Below are 14854 nucleotides of genomic sequence, written 5' to 3'. Positions count from 1 at the left end.
AGAGACAGCTCAGTGGTTAAGAGCACCTGCTACTCCTACCAAGGACTCTGGTTCGGTTTTCATCCCCAGCACCTGGTGGCTCACAGCCATCGGTGACTTCAGTTGCAGGGGATCCTGTGACCTCTTCTGGCCTCAGCAGGCTCTCTACACACATGGTGCACAGACAGACAAGCAAGCAAACACACACGAACATAAATGTACATAAATAAGAAATCTTAAATTTTGTTCACAAAAGAATTGCAAACAATTCTTAGGGTATAATTGCACAACACTCTACAGAAACCTGAGATTCGTGACTTACATAGTGTCCTGACGTTGCAGGTAATTCCAGTGGAGAAGCTGGTGAAAGGGCGTTTCCAAGACAACCTGGATTTTATTCAGTGGTTTAAGAAATTCTACGATGCTAACTATGATGGGAAGGAGTATGATCCTGTCGAGGCGCGACAAGGGCAAGATGCAATTCCTCCCCCTGACCCTGGCGAACAGATCTTCAACCTGCCCAAGAAGTCTCACCACGCAAACTCCCCCACAGCAGGTAGGTCATTCTCCTCGGAGCGCGCGGCTCCGACTCTGCCATGCTTCAGCCTGTACCTGTCTACAACTGTCAGTATTTTCCTACATTTGATTGGTGTTCAGTGTTGTCTGGGTCCATGCTGATCTTTCTGTGACCCATATGTCACGAGTCTGACGATCTTGATTTCAGGTATTAAAAAGACAGAGGCGCATATGCTGTGTCTCTGGCTGTTAAGATAATACCCTGGGGATAGATTTCGTTTTCTCTCTACTTTTTCTAAAAAAAATTTAAGTAATCTATTTAGATTTTGATTAAAATATTTTTACTGCTTAATCGCTGGCAAGGCAGACCATAATATGCACTGACATGTACTGTTAAGCGCGGATCATTTTCTATAGGCACTCAAAGGAAATTAGTGGTCACTTTTGTGTGTTAATGTGGAGCCTTCGTTTATTATGCATCCGTGTCCTAAAAAGGAAAATAATTGCAGATACATACCTAGAACTTTAGGAGTTTTCTTTTTGACTTTTTTGTGGATTAAAAAAAAATTCTCTAAAATATCTTAGAAATATCCTTGCCATAAACAGCCAACTTTACTAGATAAAGTGCGCGCTTGGGAAATGGGGTCCTGGTTATAACTGCCAGCTGTCTGCTAGACCGTTGACAGGGATGTTCTCAGAAACCTTTTTCCATGCCAGATGCAGAGCCCGTTGTTCAGCTATTACAATGCAGATTCTTTTTTATTCCTGCCCACCGTACTCCAGGCAGCATGGACTAGGCATGAGCGCTACAGCTGTAGGTAGCTTTAGCCTTGCTTTTCCTCGCTACATAGAAACCTTTTCCATCTTTTCTGCCTGAATTCATGAATATACCCCGGACAATCTGTATCCCTTGGAAATCTGACTTCTTCAAACAATTTTTGAAATATTTGTTTAAAAAAAAAAAGAAAATCGGACGGGCACTGGTAGCACACGTCTTTAATACCAGCACTCAGGAGACAGAGGTAGGGATCTCTGTGAGTTCAAGGATAGCCTGTTCTATAGAGTGAGTTCCAGGGTAGGCTCCAAAGCTACACAGAGAAACCCTGTCTTGGAAAACCCAAATAAATAAATAAATAAAGTTGGAGATAACAAAGATCAGTGTGTATACTTCCTGTCTTGTGATGAGCTCTTCCTCGCGTGGAATAACACAATGGAAGGAAGAATGCATGCCTCTAGGAGGTATTTAGGAAGTAACAGGATTGGGTTTTGTTAAAGGGTAGATCCTGGAGTGAGCAAATGAGCTGCCAAGTGTGACTTTTTGGTGTGTTTCCCACACTTGGAAGGGTGAGGATGTCATTCAGGAAGTACTGAGAGAGCTGGATCTGACAAGAAATTGTATTTAACATACCGAGTTTCGGGTTTCTTTGTAACCTCCAAAAGATGATCTAAATAACGTGTGTGTGTGTGTGTGTGTGTGTGTGTGTTCCCATTCCTTGAAGCTGGAAGTAAATACAGAATAATAGAGGAGAGAGTGCCTTTAGGAATTCCTAACAGTTGCCAGTGAGTAGAGGAGACACTGCCCTGGAATGCATAGAAGATGCCAAAAAGATTGGAAGACGCTAAGGGGTGGTTTTCAGGGAAGCAGAGGAAGGAGGCAGAATGATCTACAGTTTCTAACTCTGCGAGAAGTCAAGTAAAATGAAGCCTGGAAGAGTTTGCTGGATTGCTCAACTTGAAAATCATTCATGGAATGATGAGACAAGAACTGGATTAAGGAATGAGTTGGATAAAAGACACTGAGTGAGTATCCAAGTCCAGTTTTGGAATGAATGAGCACATAGATAAAGAGCCCTGAGCACAAATCTTTGGGGGTTAGACGTACACGAAGGGAAGACGCCTCTTTTAAAAAGATGAGCGCAGACAAGAAAGTCAAGAGGCCTCAAATCATCATCAGTGTGGAAGTTGCATAGACCTAGGCTGTTTTTCTTTCTCCCACAATCATACTGTGACCCTAATTTTTTTGGCCTCAGCTCCAGCACTTCTCTTCCAAACAGAACTGCAGTATGTTGCCTTGTCCTCATTTTCTAAGAATTCCCTCATCTGTGGCTCACAGAACAAACAGTAGGAAGTTTCTAGAAAGAGGGTCATGAATATTAATTGTGGAAATATGGTGTACAATGAAACTTGAAAATGGTATGTAGAAAGCTGACTCCTAGGGCGTGATTAATAATCCTTTGGAGAACTGGTCCCCTGAGACACTGGGCACTGGAGTCTGGATTGCAGCAATTGAACAAGGCCACGTGGGGTGTGGACATGAGGAAGATCCTACCTCTAACAGCTTCATCAAGGATACAATTGATTTTTTTTTTAAAAAAAAAAAGCATTTGGTTGTTATCCAGGAGGGATAGGAGGGCGGTGCTCTTAGGGTTTGCTTTAAGGACAACACAGAATTACCAGATTTGTAAGGTCAGAGAAGAATCTCTGATGAGCCAAGGGTGAGAGAAAGAGTAGAGACTAGAGGACCATGACCCTGAATGTGAAGGAGCAGATGAGGTCAGCGGTTTAAGGGGTTAATGGGAAAGGGAAGATGCATTTTCCTGGAGCAGAAGCGAAGGGATGAAAATTAAGCCACAAAGAGATTGGGAGACAAAATTTCATGCAGTTCAAGCTGGTCAACCTACTTTTGTCAGCAGCTTTCATCAGGCTAAGAGTTGGAATAAAAAGCTGATGCTGATGGCGAATAGAGCCGATGCTGATGGCAAGTAGAGCCGAAGCTGATGGCGAGTAGAGCCGAAGCTGGTGGCGAGTAGAGCCGAAGCTGATGGCGAGTAGAGCCGAAGCTGGTGGCGAGTAGAGCCGAAGCTGATGGCGAGTAGAGCCGAAGCTGATGGCGAGTAGAGCCGAAGCTGATGGCGAGTAGAGCCGATGCTGATGGCTGTAGAGCCGAAGCTGATGGCGAGTAGAGCCGAAGCTGATGGCGAGTAGAGCCGAAGCTGATGGCGAGTAGAGCCGATGCTGATGGCTGTAGAGCCGAAGCTGATGGCGAGTAGAGCCGAAGCTGGTGGCGAGTAGAGCCGAAGCTGATGGCGAGTAGAGCCGATGCTGATGGCTGTAGAGCCGAAGCTGATGGTGAATAGAGCCTTGCTGATGTGTCTAGAGCCGATGCTTATGGCGAGTAGAGCCGAAGCTGATGGCTGTAGAGCCGAAGCTGATGGTGAATAGAGCCTTGCTGATGTGTCTAGAGCTGATGCTGATGGCTGTAGAGCCGATGCTGGTGGCGAGTAGAGCCGAAGCTGATGGTGAATAGAGCCATGCTGATGTGTCTAGAGCCGATGCTGGTGGCGAGTAGAGCCGATATTGATGGCGTATCCTTAGCTGGGATTTGGGAGGCATGTGAAGTGACAGGACTCTGGTGAGAACCCAAGGCACCTTGCTATTTCCCTTCTTAATGTTCTTTTTGTAGCTGCTTCTGGTGGACAGAGTAGCTTTGAAACTGTTGCATTTTTTTTGAAATTCTAATAATAAATCTCAGAATACTTTTCTTCCCCAATCATAATGCATCTTTATTTTTTGTTCGTTTGTTTGTTCAACCTTTTTAACAGTTGTACTCTTCCATCCAGAATTAGGCTGTGCTGGGCAATCCTCTCACAAAAGCCACAGAGGGACTTGTGCTATTTTGACAGAATGTCATGAGCCCAAAAGAGAAATCTATGTTTCTCAAGGCTTAACCTCTCAGGTGATAAAACTTGGGAAACATATTAAAGCCAACATTTAATAAATTTGATTTTTTGGGGGCTGTCACAGAAGGTAGTGATTTCTGATACTGCCCCCATGCCTTGATGGTTTTTATTTTTTTTGATTTTATTTAGGGAGGAATGGTATTTTTCAGGAGACAAATTAATCATTCCCCTTTTAATCAAATGTGTCTTGAATATGAGACATTGTGGGGCAGTAAAATTTTATTGGAGCAAAATTATCACAAGACATACATTACATGTGGGATATCGTTTTTAAAGACCATAATGGGAGAAAGGCCCCTAGAAATGCAGGAGGCTCTGACTTTCACAAAGTCATGCATCCAGATATTGGGAACATGGCCAAGAAAATAAGTCAAAAGTTCTCGGAAAGTCAGGAGAGGTGCTGAAAGACTGTTTATAGAATTCACATGCTTTTGTCAAGATTTCTAGGAACGTTTCCAGAGTCTGTGCCTTTTTCATCATTACATACATGTAGTAGAACATGTGGAGATCAGCTCCCGGCACGTGACTTATTAGGACATACATGCAGTAGAACATGTGGAGATCAGCTCCCGGCACGTGACTTATTATTACATACATGCAGTAGAACATGAGGCGATCAGCTCCCGGCACGTGACTTATTATTACATACATGCAGTAGAACATGAGATCAGCTCCCAGCATGTGACTTATTATTACATACATGTAGTAGAACATGAGGAGATCAGCTCCTGGCACGTGACTTATTAGGGCAGGACACACAGCACAAAGAGCAGGGAAAGCTCCAAGGCTTCAGCTGGAAAGTTTGTCAGAGTATGCGAGCCGGGGTATGTGTTTCAAATCCAGCTGTTGCATGAGTCTCACATGTGTGGATGAGTGTGATGTCTCAGGGTTCTCTTAGAATTCTGTTCAGAACTCTGAGCCATAATCTCTATAATGTGATTTCAGTGCATGACTTGTCCTTCACCCAAGACCACGGGTCTGCCTTTTCTGTTCAAGACTTGATATGAATCAAAGTGTTGATAAAGTGGGTGGCGGCCCGTCTGGTGATACATCAGTTACATATAGCCCCTATTCTGTTTCCATATCTAAACCTGGGTCTCTTCTTAATTATCTGTATCCTTGGAAGCAAATAATGGCTTGTATAGTTGGCAACAAGATGGGGACTGGCACTTTGAAATACTTGATTAATTTTGCTGTGGCTGGATCTCTCCTCACAGATATGCCTGAGGCTGATTTAACTTGCACGCCTGGCAGCTTCAAAGCTTTGTGCGACAAAGGGACCAGATTAGAGTGGGGGAAAGTGATGTGGAGTGTAATGCCCACGTAGCGGTACTTGAGAGGGCACTGGCTATGCTAGCAGGGAAAGAAAACCCTGCTTTTCCCAGCATCCATGCTGTGTGTTGCCTCGCACCAGAGATGGTTTTCTGTATAAAATAAATGCTCTCCACACATTCAGCGCATTTTTTTCTGAGAACATGCTAGATTTCTCTGCCGTTTCAATGCAAATTTAAAAAAAAAAAAACAAACTTTTCTCCTAAGGACTCACAAGCATAAAGTTGGTTGATATCTGTCTAAGTGGGCAGCTTACCTCTACTATAATCAACAGTAATATAAACACGTGTCATTAGAATGAATCGCTGTCAGGTAATAGCAATTCTGACTACATTTTGAGGAGTCGTGTTTTCAATAGATTTGGCCTACCATCCATAGCCGTGTTTAAATGCACTTGTCACACTGACAGCTGTCTGTTAAGTGTGTACATCATCATGAAACGTGATGTTTCTAAGTGTAATTGCTCTGATCCTACCTGCAATTCGATAGCTGTCTGGGGAGGTAGGCTTTTTTTTTTTTAATGTGCGAAGACTTACAAAACTTAAAAGGAAATTCAACGTTATGGTTTCCATAGCAACTGAGACACATTGCAGATTCCCATTCGCTAATGTATTTAAATCAGACTCCAAATATAAATGCGTGCGATGGATTTAGAGTTGCTATGGGAATTGAGCTTTCTCTCTTCCTTAGAGACCAGTGTGTCAGCCTTAAAATCAGGTTAGGAGAGATGCTGGAAAAAGTGATTTCAAAACAGAAGGTAGCTAGGCAGAGTCCGCGAGGTGTCGGAATAATACTCATCCAGTCCACAGACGTAGACTTCAGTAAATTCTAATGGTATTTTAAAGGAACTGTCTTGAACATTGACTACTCCCATTCGGTTACTCCAGGCTGTTGGTGCAATCTTAAAACGTGACTGTGCTTCTCTGTTTATTTGCTTGGCAGTGTATGAGCACTGGTTAAGCATCTGAAATCTAAACAGACATTACTTCTCACCTTTGGGGAAAGAAAAGTTGCTTTTACTTCCTTGGGTTTTATGTTTCGTTTCTTAAGAAAGGTAATGAAACCCAACAGTCACGGTGTCCCTTTCAGCTAAAGCATCACATCCCTCTAAGAAGAATGTATGCGGATGCTCTTCATTTGAGCAGTGCTTGGCAAATATGTCAAGCCAAGGTGTTTGACCGTGTGCTGCAGATTATCTGTGGCTTCCCTAGCTCAAATAATTGTTGCAAAATGATTTTTAGTCTTTCTACATTGATTATGAAATTGTCTGTTCCTCCTTTTAATTGTTTCTGGCTTTGAAGGCTCTTTTTTCTTTTTTTTTCTTTTTTTTTTTCTTTTTTTGGTTTTTTTGAGACAGGGTTTCTCCGTGTAACAACCCTGGCTGTCCTTGAACTAGCTCCTGTAGACCAGGCTGGCCTTGAACTCACAGAGATCTGCCTGCCTCTGCTTCTTGAGTGCTGGGATTAAAGGCGTGCACCACCACTGCTCAGCTTGTGAAGGCTCTTTTATTAGTATATATGTGTTTATGATTAAATCATCCTATTGACTGAACTTATGTTTTTGAAACTACTGTGTCTTAAAGATGATAATGATAATATAGCCGCTACTGCTTTCTTATATTTACTCTTTGAATGCTGTATCTTTCTTTTTAATAAGGCGCATACCCACCTATCTGTCTTTATATGTAAAGTGTGTCTTTAACTACTATGTGATTGGGCCCTGCCTTTTGACTCATTTTGGTAGTCTCTGCCTTTTAGAGTGACCAGCGTGTTTATATTTAGTGTAACTACTAACTTTTCCTGATTTAGATCTACCAAATTATTTCTAGTTTCCTGTTTCTTCCTCTGTTACTAAAAAGTTTAGTTTTATATTTTCCCACTTCAGTTTCGTTTCTGAACATTCGAGTTCTACGCATAGTCTTTAAAGTGAAGAACATTTAACATTTCTTACAGTGACAGGCTGTGTGGTAAAATACCACTTAGCTCTGCTTTCTTCTGTAAAGGTCTTTATTGTGGATTCATTCCCAGTATTTTCACTAGACAAATCACACTGTCAAGTATTTTAATGACGCTATGGCTCCAAACAGGAGTGCACGACCTGCCCCCAAGCTTTTCTTCTCTTTGGTTTTGTTTTTAACTGTGATGCCTGGGTGTGGTTCTACCAGGATTTGTTTTTGTTCCTCACCTCTCCTGACTCTCTAAGTCAGGAAAGCACTGTGAACATCTCGTCCCATAGCTGTCATGAGCCCTCATTATGTATAGACTTAATATAGTTCACTCAAGTCCCGCCCCTTGCCGCCACGCTATTCCATTGGCCTGCTCACAGTAAGGCACTGTTACATTGCTAAGCTGCATATGGTTGTTCCTTAGCCATGTAAAGGCCTGGAGAAAAAAAGTGGAAAGAAACACTCTAATGGCTCAGCTAATTAAATTCCTAGAGGGAATCCCCTACTCTCTGTTAGAAAGGGGGAAATCAGAAGTGTGCTTTCCATTATACACAGATCACATCAGAGATGACTAAGACATACCAGTAGGCATTATTTCTTCTTAAAAGCTAACCAAGCCTGTATTTTTCTAGTGTCTGTGTTTGTTTCTATAGTTAAGTAGCATTAACTCAGCTTATAACAGAAATGTATTCCTTGCAGACAGGAGGGCCAGTAAGGCCAAAGCAAAGTGCTGTAGATTTGGTGTGAGATAAAGCCTGCTTCCCACCAGCATTCTCCATAGACGACCCCTCCCACTGTGTCCTGAGATGAGCGGTGGTTCCCAAGGCAAACCCGTTTGAGTGAGCTTTTTTTCTGAGAATACAGCTTCCGTCCTTTGGTCTCTGCCCTTGTGACGTCTTCACCTCCGAAAGGCCTCCACTCTCAGGACTGTCATATTGACAAGGGTGCAGGGATGGGTGACAAGGTTTTACAACACAGCACCTACCTGTAATGGTCACAAAACTGCAGCATAAGATGTGAGTAAGACTCTGCCAGACCACACTTCAGGATAACTGTGAGTTTAGACATCAGACGTGAGAAACAAGACCACACTTCAGGATAACTGTGAGTTTAGACATCAGACGTGAGAAACAAGACCACACTTCAGGGAATCTGTGAGTTTAGACATCAGACGTGAGAAACAAGACCACACTTCAGGATAACTGTGAGTTTAGACATCAGACGTGAGAAACAAGACCACACTTCAGGATAACCGTGAGTTTAGACTATCAGATGTGAGAAACGAGAACTCGGGAGTGTCAAACAAGATCACCTAGTGGTGTCTGATGGTATGAATTAGTTCAGTTTGTGTTTTGTAATTATCTGGCTTTCTTGAACCAAATTTATTTACATAGTTTTCTTTAAAACTAGATTTTTTTTGAAACCTGAGAACCAGAAGTTCTAAATGCTATAGCACTGTTGTCCTATAACTCTTCAAATCTCAGTTTACTATGAATCAAACTTTTTTCCTTGAACTTTAGAAAAGTATTTACAAAATAGAAAGAACATGCATATCCATGGGTCTTGCACAGTGCACAGTGAGCACCCCCACTACCTGTGTATCCATGGGTCTTGCACAGCGAGCACCTCCACTACCTGCGTATCCATGGGTCTTGCACAGTGCACAGTGAGCACCCCCATTACCTGTGTATCCATGGGTCTTGCACAGCGAGCACCCCCACTACCTGTGTATCCATGGGTCTTGCACAATGAGCACCCCCACTACCTGCGTATCCATGGGTCTTGCACAGCGAGCACCCCCACTACCTGCGTATCCATGGGTCTTGCACAGTGCACAGTGAGCACCCCCACTACCTGTGTATCCATGGGTCTTGCACAGCGAGCACCCCCACTACCTGCGTATCCATGGGTCTTGCACAGTGCACAGTGAGCACCCCCATTACCTGTGTATCCATGGGTCTTGCACAGCGAGCACCCCCACTACCTGTGTATCCATGGGTCTTGCACAGTGCACAGTGAGCACCCCCATTTCCTGTGTATCCATGGGTCTTGCACAGCGAGCACCCCCACTACCTGTGTATTCATGGGTCTTGCACAGTGCACAGTGAGCACCCCCACTACCTGCGTATCCATGGGTCTTGCACAGTGAGCACCCCCTGCGCTGAGTGCTCTATTTAGTTTAGCAGCACAGCAGCCCAATAGATGCATGTTAATATCAGCCTCTCTGTAGCATCTAGGAAACTGGAACCAGAGCCGCAGTAACTTGCCACCGTCACTTAGGCAAAGTGAGGGACACAAGATCTGAGGTGTGACCCTGATTTCCAGAACTCTTGCTCTTCATTGGACTTGTTCTCTCAGATTCACAGACACAGCCTTGGGCTCTATATTCTGCCTTGGGCTCCACTCACATTTTTAAGTCTAAACTATCCCCATTTATCTCTGCAGTCATTTTGAGTAAGAAGAGGCATTGTATTTTATCATGTTAATAAATGCAGGAAATGTTAAGTCACTTGTTCCTAGATGTTTATTTCTCATTTCTAAGTTCTCCCATTCAAATACATCTCTGAAGTAAAGAATAAGCCCATAAACAAAACTGGCATGTAATTCTGCCCAAGAGGACAAATCTGCCAAATATACATACATACATACAAACATACATGCAAAACAGCTCAGCTTGTTCCTCTGATATGTAGTCCTCAGGCAGCAACCCAGTAACTATGGGGCTAGGCTCTCATCAGAGGCTCCCTGGGGCAAGAGTCGCCTGTAATTGCTTCTTGCATCTTCAGAGCTGAGTTTCCCTGCCTTCTTCTCATTGGCCACTCTGGTTGGAAGTCATTTGCATCATTCCATATGGGCCTTTCCACCAAAATAATTGCTCTGTGGCAGGCACTTCTTTGTGAGCAGGAGGAAAATCTGCCTAGTGTTTCTACTAGCAAGAGTCCTAAATATAGCGACCAAAGGTGAGGGTAGTGCCTTCCTGTCACTTATGCCATAGACGCTTGGTCACCACTCCTGTGTGTTCGAGGATGAGTTATACAAATGTGTAAGCACCAGCAGACAGAGATCGTTGGAATGGGTGTCGTGTTCAAGACTGTTTGTCACAGAGGTTTACAGAACTCATCATTTCTAATGTTGCCGACCTGTTGAGCCATCGGAAGGCTGAGGCAGTGTCTGCTCTGCCTCATGAGAGCATATGTAGAAGGGCCATGCTTCCGTATAACCTAGCCAGCTGTGGAGAAGAGAAAACGGCAGCCTGAGAAAGTGGTTGCACTGTGTGCTGTTGGTACTTCAGAGAGGCATAGTTAACACAGTGGGGTACGGGAAGTGAAGGGAAAAGGAAGGGTTAATGTGAACGTGTGGTTGGTTGGAAGAAGCAGCAAACCCTGGTACAGAAGCCAGATGCGATGAATAGAGACCGGGCAGCTGAAGTGTGCTCTGCCCATCCTCTCGCTTCCTGAGCTCTGACTCTTTTCTGGGAAGTCCCGATAAGATTGTATTATTGGAACTCCACAGGCTCGCCACCATCAGAAAAGGAACGGTGCATGCCATCAGGGACTCAGACTGAAACTAAAGGGCAGCACATCCTAAGTAGCTAAGAACAGAGGTACCCAGAAACAGCCATCTTACTTTATGAGCTTCCTTTTTAGACCTGTACTGCATGCCAGCAGTACAGTGGCGCCCACGACGGTGTCGTCATGGCAACGCCTATGTGTGGTTATTCTCTGTGGACTGGCTCAGTCTGCTCGCTCCATCAGCCACTCCCTTCCCTGGTACGGTAGAAAAACAGGCAAGGGGCTGCTGCTGTCAACTAGTGTCGAGATGGGACGTGGGAACCATTTATTGGAGTAAAAGGAGCCCCACTGTTTTTATTACTCTGAGGGCAGTTGAAAAATACAATTTTAAACTAAGATGGTGATTGGGTTTGGCATGTAATATGTTTGAAAGCTGAATTAATCTCCTACCAAGGTGTGAGAAGCATGGAAAGTCAGCAGTTTATTGCAAAATATACATTCCACGTTGAAACGGCCATTTAAAAAGTTATGGTTTTTTAAAAACCTGAGCCATTTCAAGACATGAAGCACTTTCATGCATTTTTTTTTCTTTCCTCTTATGAGAAATTCTCTGAAACCAAAGTGAGTCAGGCAGAGCCTGGAAAATACCGGAGAATCACATGGTACCTAAAAATAAAGCACAGCATCCCAAGCGGGGACAGTGAGCAGGGCAGCCGTGGCAGTATGGAAACGCTCCCCTTGGGCATGCTCCCTGAGCTCCATCTGTCCCAGGGACTGCTTTGTGCAGGCTGGCCAGCTGGGGGAGGGGTTCCTGAGGGGTCCTCAGCCACTGCTTACTCCTCCACGGCAGCCACACCCTCAGTGGCTGGCGAGGCTGCCTGCTTCTCAGGGAGCCTCTATGGTAGGCTTTCCCAGGGCACAGCCTTTTGTCGTGTTGTCCAGTGACCCCACAGCAGTGGCTGGGAGTGGTTGACTCTCAGCTTGGCGGCGTGGCTTCCCTTCGGCTCTCCTCTTGGAATCAGTAGCAGTGCTGGCCCTCTAAGAATGTTTCCGTTAACATTAACATTACACAAAATACGATTGTGTAAAAATGGGCACCTGGGGACTGGGGTAAATGGTGTAGAATAAGGTTTTTAAACTATAGCTTCTCTAACACTGCCCAAAACAAAGCAAAATCCAAGCACGTGCACCCAAAGAAACGATGCAGTGACCTTCCCCTTATTGGCCCTTTGTGGGCCTGCCCTCGGTGTCTGTTCTGAGAGAAGAAAGGTGACCTTTGAAAGCCAGGACTAGACGTGTCTTTCTGCCCAGGATCCTGGATCCTGGCAGAAGCCAGAGAGGAGCTGGGCGCCCACCTTCTAGTGTCTCTAGCTCTCTGCGCTGTGTATTCTCCACCACAGCAACCTGATCTGGCCCAGCGCTGGTGAGGCAGAGCGTACATGCATTCGGCCTCCATACAGCCTGTTCTCTCCCCGCCTGGTCAGATGGCCACATCCCTTGCTTCCATCATCCTCTGGTTTAAATCTTACCCTTTTGTTGAGGTCCTGAGGAACACAGGTGACTCCTGCCTCTTCTGTGTCCTTTGCGGGATCCTGGATGCTATAAATTGAAAGTTCTAAGAGCCATTAGCCTCTGTGAGGGGTGAAGGTTTATTTTTTTAATTCTTCCTCCATATATTACATCCAAACTGCAGTTTCCCTCTCTCCACTCCTTCCATTTCCTCTTCACCTTTGCTGTTCCTCAGATCTACTCCTCTGTTTCTCTTCCATAAAGGCTCCCATGATATCAATCGGACATGGCATAACAAGATGCAATAAGACTAGGCACATACCCTCATAGCAGTGAAACTTTTAATACAAGGTGTCTGCTCCCCCTTCCCAACACACACACACGACTGATGGCTTTTGCTGCCCTGCTGGTGCACAGAGGTCTTGAGCACCAGTGAACTGAGCAGACACAGCTCTGGCTGCCTGTGGAAACCCTGCATGTCTAAGACTAAAGAAGGCCAAGGGCCTGTGTAAAATCCCTTAGCCACCCAGTTCAATATATGTTTGTTGCATGGATGGATAGATGGATGGGTGGGTGGGTGGCTGGCTTGGTGGATGGATGGATGGATGGATGGGTGGATGGACGGATGGACGGATGGATGGATGATGGATGGGTGGATGGACGGACGGCTAGATGGACGGGCGGATGGACGAATGGATGGATGGAGGTAATTTAAGAGCAGGCTTACACTGTAGTACCTTGGTTTCCATGCAGTCAGAGAATACCTAGAGGAGGGGCATCCTGTGCCTTGCAGTTCACTGATGGGTATGGAGGTTGGGTAGAAATGAGTCAGTCTCTCCTTTCAGCACTGCTGCTTTGGTTTGCCAGTGTCCAGAACAGGAATCCAGTCCGTTTGAATGCTTTGTTGGGTCAGATCTCATTTGCTGAGAAATGGTAGTAAAAACAGAGTAAGTGCTGTGTACTAGCCTTTGGGGTAACAGTGTCCCATGTTTTAAGCCAGAACCTCAGCACCTGAGAGGCAGAGACAGGTGACTATGATTTCTAGTCTTGCCTGGTCTACCCCATGAGTTCCAGGACAGCCAGGGCTACACAGAGAAGCTCTATCTTGGGGTGGGGGGAGGGGCGAAGTTTCTTATGTTTTAAAGATATATTTGTTTGTTTAATGTGTGTGTGTGTTTGCATGAGTTTAAGCACACCACATGCATGCAGGTGCCTTGGGGGACCAAAAGAGGATGACACATCCCACTGGACCTAGAATTGCAGGTGGTAATGAGCCTCTTGATGTAAGTTCTGGGAGCCTGGCCCTCTGCAAAGGCAGCAAGCACTCCTAACCACCGAGCCAGCTCTCTACATCCCCGAGTGTTCTGTGTTCTTCCCAGGTCCTCCTCCCAACCTTGCACACTACACTATTCTTCCTGTCTAAGGTGGCAGTCAGTCATCCAACTTAGCAAGCCCAGGTCCAGGGTTCTTTAGACCCATGGGGCCACAGGGCTCTGCTAGTAAGTGCCAGATCCTGCTGTCACCCCAAGATGAGCTGAGGGACGCCTAGTGTCATGCCAGGTCTTTATCCCCACAGGTCAGGGAGGTTCATTCTCTGTGAGCTGCTCTGTTACAGGCTGGTATTGAGCTGGAAGGGGAGGCAGCCAGGTTTTGCCATAGGCCGTGTTAGTGGAGACAGAGCCAGAAGGGCTCGGGATTAATTGCTGCTTGCAGGCTGTCGATAGACTCGTGACCGAGGGGTCCCCTGGAACCCTGCTAAAGTCCGCTTGGGATTGAACCCTGGCCACCACTGAGATGGTGACGTTTCTCCCCCTCTCAGAGTAAAATTAATGGCGGTCTACCAAGTAAAGGGATGCTGCCATTTTTGAAAGAAAAGACAGATTCTTTAGAGCTTGGATTTGTAGAAATCAGTATCCTACAGAATTGCTTGTCTCTGCGGACGGCTCTGATAATCACAGGGAAGACCTTCCTGCATCCATGGGGCTTCTCTCAACAGTGCAGCCCAATTGCTCCCGCCGCCTTTTGTTTCTTTTGTTTGAGTGTAAAACAAGTTCGTTATCACAAGTAAAAGACAAGGTGCTGGGGATGAGGAAGCGAGGTCAGATTCGTCCAGTCCAGGAATGACTGATCAATGCATTTGTGGTGTGTTATCGTCCTGCTGTGCTTCAGTTGTCCTGTGGGGTTTAAGTGAATGAAGATTGTGGGGGTGGAGCCAGTCTCTCAAAGTGAGGAGGAGGGAGCTTTGTGCACAGGGGTGTGTGTGTGTGTCCATACATTGGTGTTAACATGGACATGGTCCTTGTCAAGGTTCTGATGTGTAG

General features: G+C 45.3%; 1 protein-coding gene across 3 annotated transcripts in view; it reads left to right on the top strand.

The window, feature by feature from the left end:
• LOC121453322 (microtubule-associated protein RP/EB family member 2) overlaps nt 1-14854 on the top strand; it is a 138171-nt gene that overhangs the window by 103543 nt on the left and 19774 nt on the right. For all 3 annotated transcript variants that reach the window (XM_041660003.1, XM_041660002.1, XM_041660001.1), the window contains one exon: nt 322-535. In XM_041660003.1, the coding sequence (XP_041515937.1) occupies nt 322-535 (214 nt within the window). The remainder of the gene's footprint in view (nt 1-321; nt 536-14854) is intronic.

This window comes from Microtus oregoni, unplaced genomic scaffold (assembly GCF_018167655.1).
Source record: "Microtus oregoni isolate MIOR12 unplaced genomic scaffold, Mior012 000011F_ref0000422, whole genome shotgun sequence".
Taxonomy (NCBI): domain Eukaryota; kingdom Metazoa; phylum Chordata; class Mammalia; order Rodentia; family Cricetidae; genus Microtus; species Microtus oregoni.
Note: the sequence above shows the minus strand (reverse complement) of the source record. Positions and strands in the feature narration are given on the sequence as shown.